Here is a 15,179-nt window from a genome sequence, read left to right as displayed (position 1 = left end):
ATGAATCGAGCTCAAACATACGATGTAACGTCGATTCGACCATCATCATGCGCACGTCCGCTGATTCGAGACTTATGAGCTTGGTGCCGTTTATCTTGTGAAATCGCACTGTTAGCGGCCCGACACTTATGAAATTATACACATCGTTGTTGGAGGAGGAGTCATTGTTCAGGTAATTGTGAATAGCGTGGCGTTGCTCGTAGAGTCCTTTCCACGTTTTGAGAGATAGTAATAGCTGTTTTCCCCGATGATCTCTTATGGCGATCTCCACGTAACTCGGTGGATCCACTCTGATGCCGATTTCGAGGAATTTGAATTCCGTGGTCGTCAATGCGTATCGTCTTCCTAGTATACGAACCGCACGAGACTCCAGCGAAACGCTGTAAAATTAGGAAAAAGAAATTAAAACTAAATTAGGAAAAAAAGAAATTATAACTCGTAAAAAAATATAAAAATAGAAAATAGAAAAAATATAAAATAAAATTAAAAATATAAAAGATACAAAAAAAGTTATACTTACTCGTCGCATTTCTTCTCGCATGTTTCTTCATGTCTCGGCATGTAGTAATTCATGCTGCTGCTGCTTCTTTGAACCGAGGGTATTAAAAAGTGAACCACCAGTCAGAACGGTCGACGAAAGACTGATTGTATAATAAGGTACTAATAATCGAGTAACGGTCATTTTTAAAATATTAGGAGAAGGGGATTCTTAGAAATATATCTGGAGGGAAAGAACAAAGAGAAATATTTAAAATATTAGGAGAAGGGGATTCTTAGAAATATATCTGGAGGGAAAGACAAATTTTTAAAAGTAGTGGAGGTAAAAGAAATTCTTAGAAATACGATTGCGTGAGAAATTTTTAAAAGTAGTGGGGGTAAAAGGAATTCTTAGAAATATATATCTGGAGGGGAACAAAAAGAAATATTTAAAATATTAGGAGAAGGGGTAAAACAAATTCTTAGAAATATATATGACTGGTGAGGGAAAGAAATAACAAAGAAAATAGTATGTAAATAATATGTTTATTCAAAAAACGGATGATCGTCGGATCCAAGCCTGGATTTTGCGGCCGACCACCAATTAAATAATTTAAATACATTTTAATAGGAATATACTACAGTATAGAATCGAAAGGATCTGAATAGCTCAGCTGGAAGAGCAGTCGCCCGGCAAGCGAAAGGTCTCGGGTTCGATTCCCGATTCAGCGATTTTCGGATCTATATTTTTCTCTTGCATTCATTTATTTATTTTCCGTAGGGGGGTTTAAAGGGGTATTGAAATTAAATCTCAAAATATGAGATTATTTCATATTTAAAATCTTGGCCGTGTCCAAGTAAAAAATTTGGTGCCTTGTGCACCGGTATTTAATTCTAACGAAAAATTATTTAGTTTCGTTAAGATAACGCATTGTCATCCGCGATTTGGCTCTTGTTGCCCGTCTTATACGTTAAATTTATATTTATATTACAGAGCCTTGTTAAAACTCTTATATTGATACACGCTGGCTTAAAAAATGCGTTTGTTTACCAACATTAATATATATAACAGAGAAAAGTATAGAATCGAAAGGATCTGAATAGCTCAGCTGGAAGAGCAGTCGCCCGGCAAGCGAAAGGTCTCGGGTTCGATTCCCGATTCAGCGATTTTCGGATCTATATTATTCTCTTGCATTCATTTATTTATTTTCCGTAGGGGGGTTTTAAAGGGGTATTGAAATTAAATCTCAAAATATGAGATTATTTCATATTTAAAATCTTGGCCGTGTCCAAGTAAAAAATTTGGTGCCTTGTGCACCGGTATTTAATTCTAACGAAAAATTATTTAGTTTCGTTAGGATAACGCATTGTCATCCGCGATTTGGCTCTTGTTGCCCGTCTTATACGTTAAATTAAATACATTTTGTAACGCGCAATTTTTTACATGTTTATTACATCGTAAAGTATATGTGGGATCTAATTTATTTAATGCAGGCACATCTTCATATATGGCATCCAAGGTCTCAATGATGAAACCGCTGCACACATCGTCCACTATTTCGGCAAGCCACTCTCGCTTTTCGAGTCCTTTTACATACACGAGAGAGGACTCTTCCTCCTCGTCTTGTTCATTTATGCCATTGATAGCTGCCGTAATCAAGCGCTGAACCATGCAGTATAGAACATTTCCATCCTCCCATTGCAAGCTGTGATGATGTTGAGTTAGCCACGAGGCCTGACGCCTTTCCGACTTTATAAGCACGCTCCATGGCACAGGGCATGCGAAGAAATAGTGCGACAGGATATATCCTCTTCTCAGGATTGCCGCTTCCTTCACGATAAATCGCTTGTTTAGGATAAATCCTTGCAGGTCGACAAACGTTGGTGCGGACATGATCTCTTCGATGCGAGTCAGTCGAGAGGTATTACTTCACTAACATCAGACATCTCACATCATCTTGATTATGTATCCTCCTCCCCCTCTTTCACACGCGTATTTGTGTAAACATTTTTTAGGTGATTTTGCGCACAACGTTGGTCAACGGGTTGTACTGGATCACGCGATCGTGCATGATGAGGCAGTACGCAGTGGTATTATTAGGTATATTCTTCCTTACACTCAAATTCCAATCTCACATCCACCGTTGCGCTCTTGACCGATTCGTTTTGTCGAGAACAATCGATAATCACAAACGGACCGTTTTGTAAAAACCGTGTGATGGTGAGGCTCGGCTCGAGATACTCGTATCCGTAATAATTTTTGCAGAAACGCGCATACATGTCATACAGAATAGACCATCTGTTTCTATCGAAATCCAGATTCATATCGTCGTACGGATAACATTCCGAGTTCAGATAGAGTTTCACGTTGGTTAATTTACAGTTGTCGAATCGACTCGTATCCTCGGACATGACATTTTTACGCCCCGTCTGCAGAGCAAAAATTACATATCGCGGCTTCTCCAGTTGAGTCGCGGTCTTAATGGCCCACGAATGCTTGGTCGTACGCTGCAATAGCGGAAATTCGTATAAATCCCACGAGCGGAAACCCATGCTGAGGTAACGTCCGCTTTCCAGAGCGCGCAGCATCGACAGCTTCTTAATCTCGCTCAACAACACGTGTGGCATTCGCCATTGTATCTTGAATATGTTGATCACAGGCTCCAGTGCAGAATCTCCATACAGGCAATTATTGTCGTTGCGCGCTCGTATTAGGATCACCTCATGACGCGCATTCATAACAACGCGCTTGAAATCCTCGCAAAATCCCAGCAACATGTGCAGCGGCACACAAAAATTAAAGTATCCATTCACAGTAGTCGGGCTATCCCAGCCTGCATTTCGCATAATCACGCTTCTATCGGATGACATTGTTACATAGTTTTTCAGCAGACTTGTTATTCCCACATTCCTGTTGCGATCAATCTCCACACCATCGAGCTCATAGCGAATTTCGTCAAACATGAATGCGACGCAATTATTTCCCAGCATCACATTGGATCCCTCAACTGGATAAGTTATCCGCAGTTCACCCTCGATGTAGAGGAAACTCTCATACGGCAATGTATATAAATCCTGTTGTTGTATGGGTATTCTTATCTCGTCGCTGTATCCAAATGTTGTGTTGGCAAACGGGTTGTATGTGTGAGTCTCAATCTTGACGATGCGATCGTCAAAGACTGGCTCTTCCTCGATGTTAAGAATCTCAGTCATTGTTCAGATGGCGCGCACCGCAAATCCCAAAGATTGTAAAAACGCAACGTTTGACGAGGTGAGTCTCTTCTTTGTAGTTGATTTGATATTAGCGAATGATGTTGCTGCTGGTCTGATTGTGTTCTTCGTGTCTTTATTCAACACGAGCATCCCGTCGCACGAGGGTGGCCCGCCGTCGTACGTGCAATCTAATTGTTATCTCTTCACCTCGAAAATCGAGCAATCGTCCCTCCTGGTCAGTAACGCGTAACACTAAATCAGTAATGCTTTGTACGAAGACCGGCAGGTAAATGATCTGCGCCGGCGTTTCCGATATCTTACAGGGTTTGTCCGGAAAGTAATGCGTCGCATTTTTTTGTGACGCGACTATACATCGCAGAGCGATGGGACCGGTTGGGGAGGAAGGGGGGTACCCTTAGCTTTCCAACGGTAGGTCGCTCAATTGTTTCCATGCGCTTGGAGGGTTAGGACGGCTTATTCTGTGAACCTCTGCTTAGTGGTCGCGTCGAACTTGTGATGGAGAGAACGATAGAGCAACGCTATGCGATAAAGTTTTGCGTGAAGCTGGACAAGACGCCGCTGGAAACTTTTGAAATGCTCAAGAAAGTTTTCGGGGACGATTGCCTTTCCAAATCGCAGTCAAACAGATGGCACAAGATGTTTAGAGAAGGTCGGAAGGAGGTCGCCGACGAGGCCCGCGCAGGACGCCCGTCAACATCGCGAACGGACGACAATGTGACTCGTGTGCGCCAATTATTGAATTCAGACCGTCGAATGAATGTTCGCTTAATGTCGGAATTATTGAACTTGCCGAAAACGATTGTTCACGAGATTGTATCGGAAGACTTGGCCATGCGGAAGATTTGCGCAAAACTTGTGCCCAGAGTGTTGACCGATGCGCAAAAGCAACACCGAGTGGAAGTTTGTGAAGAACTCAAGCAACTCTGTGCAAATAATCCCAATTTCCGGCGGACTTTTTTTTATTTCCTCGGCTGAAAAGGGAGCTCAAAGGACAACAGCTCGAGTCGGTTGACAACGTACAAGCTACTTCGACGGCCTCCCTGAACAGCATCCCAGTCAAGGAGTTCCAGAAATCTTATGACGCATGGAAATCGCGTTGGCAAAAATGTATTGACGCAGAAGGGTCATACTTCGAACAATTTTAAGTTGTTTTACCTATGCGATCAATAAATTCTTTTTTAAAAAAATGCGACGCATTACTTTCCGGACAAACCCTGTATATCCTGGTGGTACCCTCGGTGAAAATTCGTGTATCGTGTGAACGAGTTTATTGTTGCAGTATGCAACCGCGGTCACGTTACACTCTATGCGGATAATGTTTACGTTGATAATATTAATCGCCATGTTCGATTTGTGCCATTTTCGCGGTTGCAGTATACGATTCGAGAATCCCAGCAGCGATCCAATGTTGTTGGGCAAGCTAAAGTTTATTCTGTAGGCACACTTGATCTCGCTTCTCATCGTATTGTAATTAGCGCGGAGCACGATTGGGTAATCTTCATCGTCGACACCTTTATCGCTAACAGCATTATGTTTTCGGGAAAGTGCACGTTTCAAAAATTCATGTATCGCTTGCAGCTCGTACGATCCCTCGGGAATCGTAATTTCCGCGTCGTCTGTGCCATAGTTAAATTTATTATTCGAGGAATTCACATTCGATATAGTGTGATAAGTTTCAAAATCCGTCAGACCGAGCTCGTAGTCCGCGTCGCTCAAATCTATGGGCGGAAAGTAGGTCGCCGCGAGGACGCTACTCTTCCCAGTCAATGTTAGTGTTAGCGACATGTTGACAAAACTGAGTGAAATAGCGCAATGTCAGTCTTTAAATTCGCTGCAAGTTGAACTAAAATTCAATCTCTTGGAGAAACTGCAAGCACAACTGTCCACAGATACTCTGATCATACGTTTGATAAGAGGTGTAATTGTATTCCAATTTCGGCACATTTAAATATCGCACCAATTCCTCGGGTGGTCGAAGATTGCCAAAACTGTCGAAATAAATTGCGCGATTTCCTCTTTTAGCATACGCCACCCAATGAGTGCCAGGACCGTCTGTACTGTCTAGATTAACGATACCACTCTTATTTTCTCGCGCGCCATTTATCGGTAAATTATTGCGCATAAATACACCTCTAAAGTATGGAATGTGCATACGTTTTGCAAGTTGTAGCAATTGCACATTTGTAGTTACACCTTTCGGCATTTTTAACGTTTTTTTGACGTTTTTTTTTTTCTTCGCTCCTCGTCCATATTTGTAAGGGGCGAGATACAGTCCGCGGCCTTCCATGGCGCGATTGTAGCGTAGTATCTCTTGCAACTGACGTTGCGCGGCTTTATTGTTGTTTACCGCTTTTGCTACGCCAGCCGCTCCGCCAACCAGGGATCCGAGCGCGCCCAGCATTGGTAAAATCGGCAAAAATCCGCCTCGTTTCGCTGCCGAAAGTACCCTCTTCTTCGTCTTCCTCTTTTTCGTTTTTAAGCCCATGCCGAGCTTCGTCTTGGCTTTCATCGCTGCCCAGACAACTGCGGCCGCGGCTCTCTCACCGAGACTCGAGTTTTTCGCGACAATGCGAGTTTTCGCTTTCTCGGCGAGTACCTTATCCGCCGCGTGTCTCTCGGCGAGTTCGCTGCTCCGAGAGTACGCTATATCGTGTTCACGGCACGCCGCGTCCAATGGGTTGACACCTTGATCACCTCTAGCCAATCGCTTTTCCAAACGAGTTCCCGGGCCGCAAAATTGATAGCCGGGAATATGAAGCTCGACCGGAAGTGCGTTTATCGCACGATTTAATACACCTGTGCCTATTTTCGTTGACATCCGTTGCAATCTCTAGACGATACTGAGCAAAGCGCGAGTCCGCGCAGCTATAAATAGGCGGACGTTGGAGGATCAAATCGGGAGTGAGAAAATGAAATTCGTGCAACAACCTCTGACGATACGAGTGATGAATTACGACGACAGAGTACGCTGCAGCGTGAACGAAGGTGTGCGCAAACACGGTACGATGCTACCGACAACTATACGCGCGTTCGTTTGCGGCCCCTCAAACTGCGGTAAAACCAACGTGTTGATAAGCCTGCTGGAAAGTCCGCACGGTGTGCGTTTCGAGAACGTGTACGTGTACTCTAAATCGCTGCAACAGCCGAAATATCGCTATTTGGAAGATTTATTGACGCCGATTGACGAAATCGGCTACTTTACATTCTCCAATAATAGCGACGTCATTCCACCAAGCAAAGCATGTCCAAACTCGATTTTTGTTTTCGATGATGTTGCGTGCAATAAGCAAGAAAGGATAAGAGAGTACTTTTCAATGGGGCGCCACTCGAACATCGACTGCTTCTATCTCTGCCAGACATACGCGAGAATACCGAAACATCTTATACGTGACAACGCAAACCTGCTAATCTTGTTTAAACAGAACGCCACCAATTTGAAGCACGTGTACAACGATCACGTGAATACCGACATGTCGTATGATGATTTCAGTGATTTATGTCGTACTTGTTGGCAGCAAAAGTATGGATTTCTAGTGATAGACAAGGACAGCTCGCTTTCGAACAGGACGATACAGAAAAGGATTTAATGAGTTCGCGATACCGCAGAGCTATTAGTCGTCGCCAACAATCCTCCCGGTCGAGAGAAACTCTAGAGAGAGTGCTGCCGACTATGGCTGATAATATTCGCGAGCGTGAAAAGGTTGCCAAGGAGATTGCGAAGACGGCCGAATCGATCCGCAAGAAACACCGCGCTCTGAAGACCGGAAAGATCGATGATGATATCGCCGTCAAGACTCACTTTAAACCTATTATCGAGCCGCTACAAAAGATTGTCGACAACGCGACGATTTCGGTGAAAAACGAGCCTAACACCGACGACGACGACGGTGTGAAGATCGAGACACGGTATGAGGGGGAAACACCGAAAAAGAGTAAACATAAAACCATCAAGCGATATAAAGAGGAGGAGGAGGAGACATTGAAAAAAAGAAAATATGATATTTTGAAGCCATTGGACGCTTCATTGCCGACAACATCTACACCGAAAAACGCACAACCTGTGATACCCAAAACACTCGTAGACGAAAATGTTTTTGAAACTACGCGTAACCTGCCCGAAATCCCTTCGACACTGGTTAAGATCGTCGGAAGGTCGACAAATGATGCGAAAGGATTGGGGGCCATTAGGACAAAAGTATATGGACGCTCTCCTCGGTGCTGATGAGAAGAAAAAAATTGATAATGTATACGGAGTCTACTTCGGCGAAAATGAAATGCGCATTGGAAACAAGCGATTCGCGATTGACAAAGATGACAATATAATCATAGGCGACATGCGGTATATTGGAACGCCCGGATTGTACGAGTTGATCTTCAAGAAAAGACCTGATTACCAGGAGGATGATTTGCAAAAATACAAACATATATTATTGGCGACAAATGCGCATAAACGCAATTTTGATGTGCAAGGCCGTGTGAAGAGTAGCAAGGGGGACAAGTACAAATATATAATCGCACCGTTGACGCGGGTGGAATCGGACGACCCAAAATCTGGCATGGGAATGCCTCGCGCTATGACGCTAACCAACAATAAGATTGATTACGTGCACTGGGACGACCCCAACGAGCTAGTGGATCGCCTACGATTGCTCGATGCTTCGCACCAAGCTGGCAACCACGCGCATGACAACGAGATCTTGTCGATTATCGAGGAACTGCGGGAAGCGGGCATTATTATAAATTAAACAAGGTTCCCGACAATCTATTCAGTTCATCGTGTGACACTTTACAAAGCATTGAAAAAAAATGTCTATCAATAAATTTGGATTATTCGAGAAGAGAAATGATGCAACCCTTGGCACAAACGATCAATGGTATAGATTGATTAGAAAATGCGTGCGCAAAAACGCTCTGCATCGCGTCGCTACAGATTATGACGCGAGATCGCGCAAGATTCGCCGTGTAGCGCAACCTGAGGCGGATACCGATGTCGTCAACAAATTGTACCTGAAAGAGTGCTTTAAAACATTGATGATCCAACAGAAAGAGTCAGATGAGAAGCTGGCTGCGTTAGAGAAGGATGTACGAGCGTTGGAAACTGCGATAAAAGAGCTTCTGCGTGCGCCAAACACTACCTCAGACATCTAATGAGCGGTTGGCTCAGAAACGTCTATCAAACAGTTGTGAAACGTCTAGAAAGGATTCTCGAGTGGTTGCAAACAATTGTTGAACAGCTACGAAGGATTATCAGCGTGCTACCAAACAACAATGAGTGGCATCAGTGACCGACCTGGAAGCAGCAGTGAACGACCCGGAAGCAGCAGTGAACGACCTGGAAACGGTGGTGAACGCGACCGCTACGATCGAAGTTACGATCATGTCAAACAGGGTTGCGAACGAGGCTACGAACAAGTCCTTAAAGGTTATATAAAAGGCTATCAACAACTCAGTAAGGGTTGCGAACAGGTCAGGGACGGCTGCGAACGGGCCAAGGCGGGCTACGAACGTATCAGAAACGACTTGGGACGAGGCTGTGATCGAGTCAGGAACGATTTTCGAATGGGCCAAGGACGTGAGTAAACGAACGTGAAAGAACCTGAAACAACGTGATACGAACGTGAAAGAACACCGAAACAACGAGAATTTAACCCGAAACAACGAGGCACGAACCCGAAACAACGAGAATTTAACCCGAAACAACGAGGCACGAACCCGAAACAACGAGGCACGAACCCGAAAGAACCCGAAAGAACCTGAAACAACGAGGCACGAACCATAAAAGAACGAGAATTTAACCCGAAACAACGAACCCGAAAGAACGCAAAAGAACGAGGCGCGAACCCGAAACAACGTGGCACGAACCCGAAAAAACCCGAAACAACGAACCCGAAAGAACCCAAAAGAACAAGACACGAACCCGAAAGAACCCGAAAAAACCCGAAACAACGAAGGCACCAACCCGAAAGAACCCGAAAGAACGAGGCACGAACGCAAAAGAACCTGAAAAAACCCGAAACAACGAGGCACGAACCCGAAAGAACCCGAAAGAACGAGAATGAATAGTGAAAATAACAACGAGCAACATAGTTTGGAGAGACGGCAGTTGGTAAACGAGTTGCACGCGTCAGCGAGAAAAAATTTCCCTCGAAGACATGTCATAGTGCGAAGATACGATGATCTGTGGCAAGCCGACATTGTCGAGATGCGTCCGTACTCCCGTTTTAACAGAGGTTACCACTACATACTCACCGTCATCGATGTGTTGAGCAAGTATGCGTGGGCTGTACCACTCAAGAGTGAAGGAGGAAGCGAGACAGCTGACGCAATCGCCAAGATAATTCGGGATAGCAAGAGATGCCCGAAAAACATGCAAACCAATAACGGAAAGGAATTTTACAACGCCGATGTGCAACGACTTATGCGAAGACATGACATTAATCACTATTCTACATATTCGATATTGAAGGCGTCGGTCGTCAAACGATTCAATCGCACGCTAAAGAACGACATGTGGAAGATGTTTACGCTGAATGGTACTTACAAGTGGTTCGACATGCTGCCACGTCTCGTATCAGATTACAACGGACGCAAGCATCGAACGATTGGTATGCGACCCGCCGACGTTACCCCCGCGATCGCCGAAAGACTTTTGGCTACCGTGTACAATCGTGTAAAAATCGCGGGCCCGGCAAAGTTCAAAGTAGGTGATCAGGTACGCGTCAGCAAGTACAAACAACTTTTCGAGAAGGGATACACGCCAAATTGGACAACCGAGGTGTTTAGGATTGTTAAAGTGCAGCATACTAATCCCGTAACATATCTACTCGAGGATTATCGCAAGACATCTATCGCTGGAGCGTTTTACGAGCATGAGCTGCATCGTGCAAATTATTCGGATGTGTACCTCGTGGAGAAAATACTGCGCAGGAGGAGTGACGAGGTTTATGTGAAATGGCTGGGATTTGACAGTTTGCACAACTCTTGGATACATAAAAACAATGTTATTTAATGTATTTTATTCAATCATTGTATAACATAATATATATTATACCATATATATAAAATATATAACAAAAAAATATATACTTCTCATTAATACATCCTCACAATATAATAAATATAATAAATATAATAAATATAATTTACAACGGTATTCTATAATGTCCCCACGGCAAGGTGTCGGTCGACTCAGGTACGACATACCGCTTGTCGTCGTAGGGACTTAGAGCAATTTTCGTCTCGCTGATGGTATACACTTTATGCAATTTCGATCTTATACATGACTGTTGACGCGTCATTTCAATCTCGTCATTAAGACATCGTGTATAATCGTCGAATGTTATACTACGCGCTACGACGTTACTTTTGACACCTTTTGCCTTTTTAGTGTCCTTTTTACCATCCACCCGCAAAGCATACATTTTTGCTCTAAGCCCGACGAATTCGGTCATTATCGCGCCGTTATTCTCATCTTTTATCAGACCCGGCACCTTTTTATTCGCGAGCGGTATACCGTACGCATTATTCGCGGCGTAATCGCTGGTATTGAATCGAGCGATGTCACGTTTCAAATTTTCATAGACATCCTGACATTTAATTTGATATATTAAACTGTCCGTGTCGGTGTACATTACTCTACAATTGTCACGATAGAGCGGTGACATGTATTCGTGGTGAAATTCATAAAGACATACTTTTGATACGTCGAGTATGCACATGCCGACGTAGATTGGTTTGTAGATTTTAACTTCGAGTTTGCGTAATTCTATGGCAACTAATTTTTCCGAAAATATGCTAGTACTATGAAAATTTGGTTTAGCGATCATTGCCTCCGCACCGTACCGTCCGTCCCATTTTGTTAATAATTTTACATCTACATGATTGCGCACATTTTCCATCGTCTTGCCAAATACCGCATTATTCATCAATTTATATAAATTTTTTTCAAAATCGTTTTTCGCTTTTGTTCTAAACTGCGTGTTGAGTTCAATGTATTTTTGAAGCCACGCTGACTGCGTAAATTGTAGTATGCGATATATTTTTGTTATGCGTAGCCCGTGGCGCGTGCACTGCTGCAGATTACGATAGTGAATTACGTAGCGCTTCTTATCGTAAAGCGTTGCTAGGAGTTTATACTCCCGCTTGCCGGGCGGCTTATCGCGCGTCGGGCAAAACGGTAGGTCAATGTGCGCGTCATGAAGATGCTGCGGATACTCTAAATCTACTTCGAGAACATAGCCTATAGGTGAATCGAACGCGATAGATGATACGTCAAAATTCAAAATATCGTCGACCCACCGAAAATCGGCATATGGCAATGGTTGACACATTGCCCATCCGTACAAATTATTTACATCAAAATACATGAGGTACGATGAGGGTTTCGATGGATCGTATGATTGCATGTACTTGTTATTTGCCTGTGCGTATCGACTTGAACATTGACTAAGGCCGCCGCGTATACCTCGTTCGACAAACATTACCATGTCAATGTCTGTTAATAATTCAAATTGTATATTCGTATGTTTTAACATGGCGTCCCATGTATATCCGGGGAGAGTATAATAATACGCGGGATCGAGTCCGTAACTTTTTATACAACTATCGCGAAAATTCTCAAATATATCGGCCAATAACAAGACATCAATTTTTAAATATAAATCGCTATATTCGCCTAGCGTTCGAAGGGAGAATCGGCTCCAGACGGTCTCGGCGTGCGCGTAATCACTCTCGGATACTGTGTCGCCGGTTAAGGAACTGTAAAATGAGTCACGCGGCGGTAAACGTGTGTCTTGTAATCTGTCCACGCAGTCAATGTATTCGTACGGAAAGACGCCCTTCCGTGTCAATAAATTGAATTTTTCACTAGTTAAATTTTGATATTCCGAACGTAAAATTTTTAGTTTTTCTTTATCCAAAAATGACGCTAATTTGTCGAGACTAGCACTGAGAAACTTGTACGAATCGATAAAGCGTAATTTAATATAATTTTTCGAATTATTATCTTGTGTCAATTTAACAGTCTTCGAGAATGAAATGTATTTTTCCTTTGTTATCGGCAGTAATTCGATTTCCCCTTCGAACGCTGTGGCTATGTCCTCGATAATAAAATGTGCGTCGTAGCCAGACAGATTGTGAAAGACTATAGGGATACAAAATGATTCTTTGTAATTTAAGTTACAATTTGAATGCGTAGGACCCCTGTAACGCCCGGTGAGGTGGCAATGATCGCGGACGCGTGTATCGTCTTCGTCAAACGGTTTTTTACAAATGTGACAATGCGTCGCAGGTGCGAAATTTTAACCACTCGTCAGGCGTTAAATTTACCATGGGGACATTGGTCGTTAAAATATTTTTTACGCGGATTGCTAAATTTTTAAGCTGTTCGGCGAACTATGCGACGCAATTGACACTACGGCGGGAATTGTACGCGGACAACGAACTGTCGTACGAACACTGTACATAGTATGCGATGCTGAACACTTGATGATGTTGATGATTTTTGGCATCTTCGTTCTTTGCCAAAACACACTCGAGGTCGGCGTACACTACAAACGGCAGCCGCTCCTTCCTTGTGTAGTTGTCGAAGCTGAGCCACTTGTCATTCTCGCTCGGCAACCGAATAGCGCAGTCGTTCAGTTTCCCGCAATCTTCCGTATGCGCCTGCAATTTATCCGCCGCTCCGAAATAGTGTAAACATCTGTAAAAATAAAAAATTTAATGAAAATTTAATTAAAATATAATTTAAGTTTACTATATACTTACCGATCGCAAATAAATTTTTGACCATTGTGTTTGCTCAGTTGCGAGCTCACGAGACAGATTTTTTATGCACGCGAAATGTCCAACGCTGTTTTCGTCCTCCACGTACAACAGATTGACGTGCCTGTCCTTCTTTTTTTCCGAAAGATGCAACGGGACGATGTTCTCGTTCTCGATGATGTACACGTTTACGGAGATGTCGTTTGCAAGTTCGAATTTTTTAATTTGATTCACAGTCACTGGAAACTCAATGTTTTGGAGATTCAGCACTGTTGTGTAATGTGGATAAGAGGATTCTCGACCCGTGTTTATTTCAGCATGGTAAAGAGCGGCTACCACTGACCATGCGAAACACGCATTGTCCGCTGATAGCACATTAACAACCGCTCTCTTTGCCATAATTTTTGCGGTAATTTGACATGACATCCCGCGCGCATTGGATTATACTTGTTGATATTTACTGTCAAATCTATTATCCGCGACAATGCCCAGCCGCTATCGCGTTCCTGGAACTCTTCTAGCGATGCTAGCGTGGGCTCGATTACGCGGCGCTCGTACCACTCGCGTACATTGGACGTGCGAAAAAGCTCAAAGTTTCTCGTATTAATACTTTTATTGGCACGCTTGTCACCGGACACAAATTCGCCGTTGAAAACAGTGTTCAATTTTACACTGGCGTGTCTCTGCAGCACATTCTCCACGTTCTCGACTACAATGTCTTTGGCATTTTCCAAAAATTGACGCGGTTCGATATAGTCTGCGTTAATTACCGCACCGGTCAGTATACGGCTATCGAACGCCGTATCGATCTCGCGCCAAACGAGTCTTTGCGCGTTATTGCCGCCACCACTAAATCCGCCACCACTAAACATGGATTCACCGACATATTGTCTCTGCAAGCGCACCTTCGCACCCTCGAGTCGCGCTATTCTCGCCACGAGAGATTGTCTATGTCCAATCGAGAGACGCGGACGCTTGGCACGGCTGCGTTCTTCCAGCTCTTCGATAAACCGTTCGCACTCTTGCAGCCATCCGAAATATTCGCCCAAGGTGGCGACTTGGTGAGAACGCTCCAACAGGTCGCGCTCAATATGTTCTGCGTTCTCCATTTTTTGTAAAAAATTCACTTTTTTCACACTTATTACAAAAAAAACTTCTTTGCACACTAAACTTTTTTTCTTGCACCTCGAATGAAGCATGCGCTCGCCAGTAGTACTATGGTCCGGCAGCTGCATCGGTCCTCATTATATACCCCGATCAACCCTTTGTTCGTCAACGTACGAACGAGAAAAATTTAGATGACGTAAATTTTCGGCGCTTGTTTTGTTTATAAATTCCTGCAGCCGCTGGTTATCGGCGCTGGTATTTCTTCCTAAGATAAACAATAAAGAACCGCCGCTTATTGGGGAGGTACCGCGAGGGTGATATACAATCCCATGCAAAAACATGTCGTAGGCCGCAAGCGGTGAGATTGCAGGCAGCGAGGTCGCAAGCGGCGAGGTTGCAGGCAGCAACTTGTTCGCCCTGAAACTTTACCCGCTGATATTTCTTAGAAATATATGTATAGATCATGTATCAACCCCCTTGATTGTCGGCGTATACCAAGCGGTGGCCCTTCTTAAAATTTGATTATCTTAGATTTTCAGAGAACTGATTGTTGGCGCTCGGATCCAAGCGGCCCTTCTTAGAATTTAATTATATTTCTT

General features: G+C 43.7%; 4 protein-coding genes across 4 annotated transcripts; 1 reads left to right on the top strand and 3 right to left on the bottom strand.

The window, feature by feature from the left end:
* Positions 1–2,574: 2,574 nt before the first annotated feature.
* LOC146723546 (uncharacterized) lies at positions 2,575–6,220 on the bottom strand. Its single transcript, XM_085481639.1, has 3 exons — positions 6,059–6,220; positions 3,136–3,552; positions 2,575–2,907 (listed from the first exon to the last, which is right to left on the bottom strand). The coding sequence occupies exons 1-3, from the start codon at positions 6,218–6,220 to the stop codon at positions 2,575–2,577; spliced, it is 912 nt and encodes a 303-aa protein (XP_085337765.1).
* A 1,161-nt stretch (positions 6,221–7,381) lies between these two features.
* On the top strand, positions 7,382–8,486 carry LOC146723545 (uncharacterized). The gene is given in 2 exon segments (XM_085481633.1): positions 7,382–7,830; positions 7,832–8,486. Coding segments are annotated over 2 exon segments (1,074 nt in total). The 3' UTR covers positions 8,457–8,486.
* Positions 8,487–10,853: 2,367 nt separating this feature from the next.
* Positions 10,854–11,574, bottom strand: LOC146723544 (uncharacterized). Its single transcript, XM_085481636.1, has one exon. The coding sequence runs from the start codon at positions 11,535–11,537 to the stop codon at positions 10,854–10,856; it is 684 nt and encodes a 227-aa protein (XP_085337762.1). The 5' UTR covers positions 11,538–11,574.
* A 1,530-nt stretch (positions 11,575–13,104) lies between these two features.
* On the bottom strand, positions 13,105–14,582 carry LOC146723543 (uncharacterized). Its single transcript, XM_085481638.1, is given in 3 exon segments — positions 13,105–13,411; positions 13,583–13,880; positions 13,883–14,582. Coding segments are annotated over 3 exon segments (1,305 nt in total).
* Between the last annotated feature and the right edge of the window lie 597 nt (positions 14,583–15,179).

Source organism: Nylanderia fulva, unplaced genomic scaffold (genome assembly GCF_048542155.1).
Source record: "Nylanderia fulva isolate GAGA-0341 unplaced genomic scaffold, ASM4854215v1 Scaffold188, whole genome shotgun sequence".
Lineage (NCBI taxonomy): Eukaryota > Metazoa > Arthropoda > Insecta > Hymenoptera > Formicidae > Nylanderia > Nylanderia fulva.
This window is presented reverse-complemented; position numbering and strand designations above follow the sequence as displayed.

What these genes read in the sequence shown, in the direction of transcription:
- LOC146723546 (XM_085481639.1), bottom strand. Translation starts at nt 6,220, where the DNA reads ATGAAAGCCAAGACGAAGCTCGGCATGGGCTTAAAAACGAAAAAGAGG. An exon ending in CGGCTGGCGTAGCAAAAGCG is followed by an intron (nt 3,553 to 6,058) that starts GTAAACAACAAT and finishes ATACAACAACAG; the next exon opens with GATTTATATACATTGCCGTA. An exon ending in GAGATTCTGCACTGGAGCCT is followed by an intron (nt 2,908 to 3,135) that starts GTGATCAACATA and finishes TTTGCTCTGCAG; the next exon opens with ACGGGGCGTAAAAATGTCAT.
- LOC146723544 (XM_085481636.1), bottom strand. Translation starts at nt 11,537, where the DNA reads ATGATCGCTAAACCAAATTTTCATAGTACTAGCATATTTTCGGAAAAA.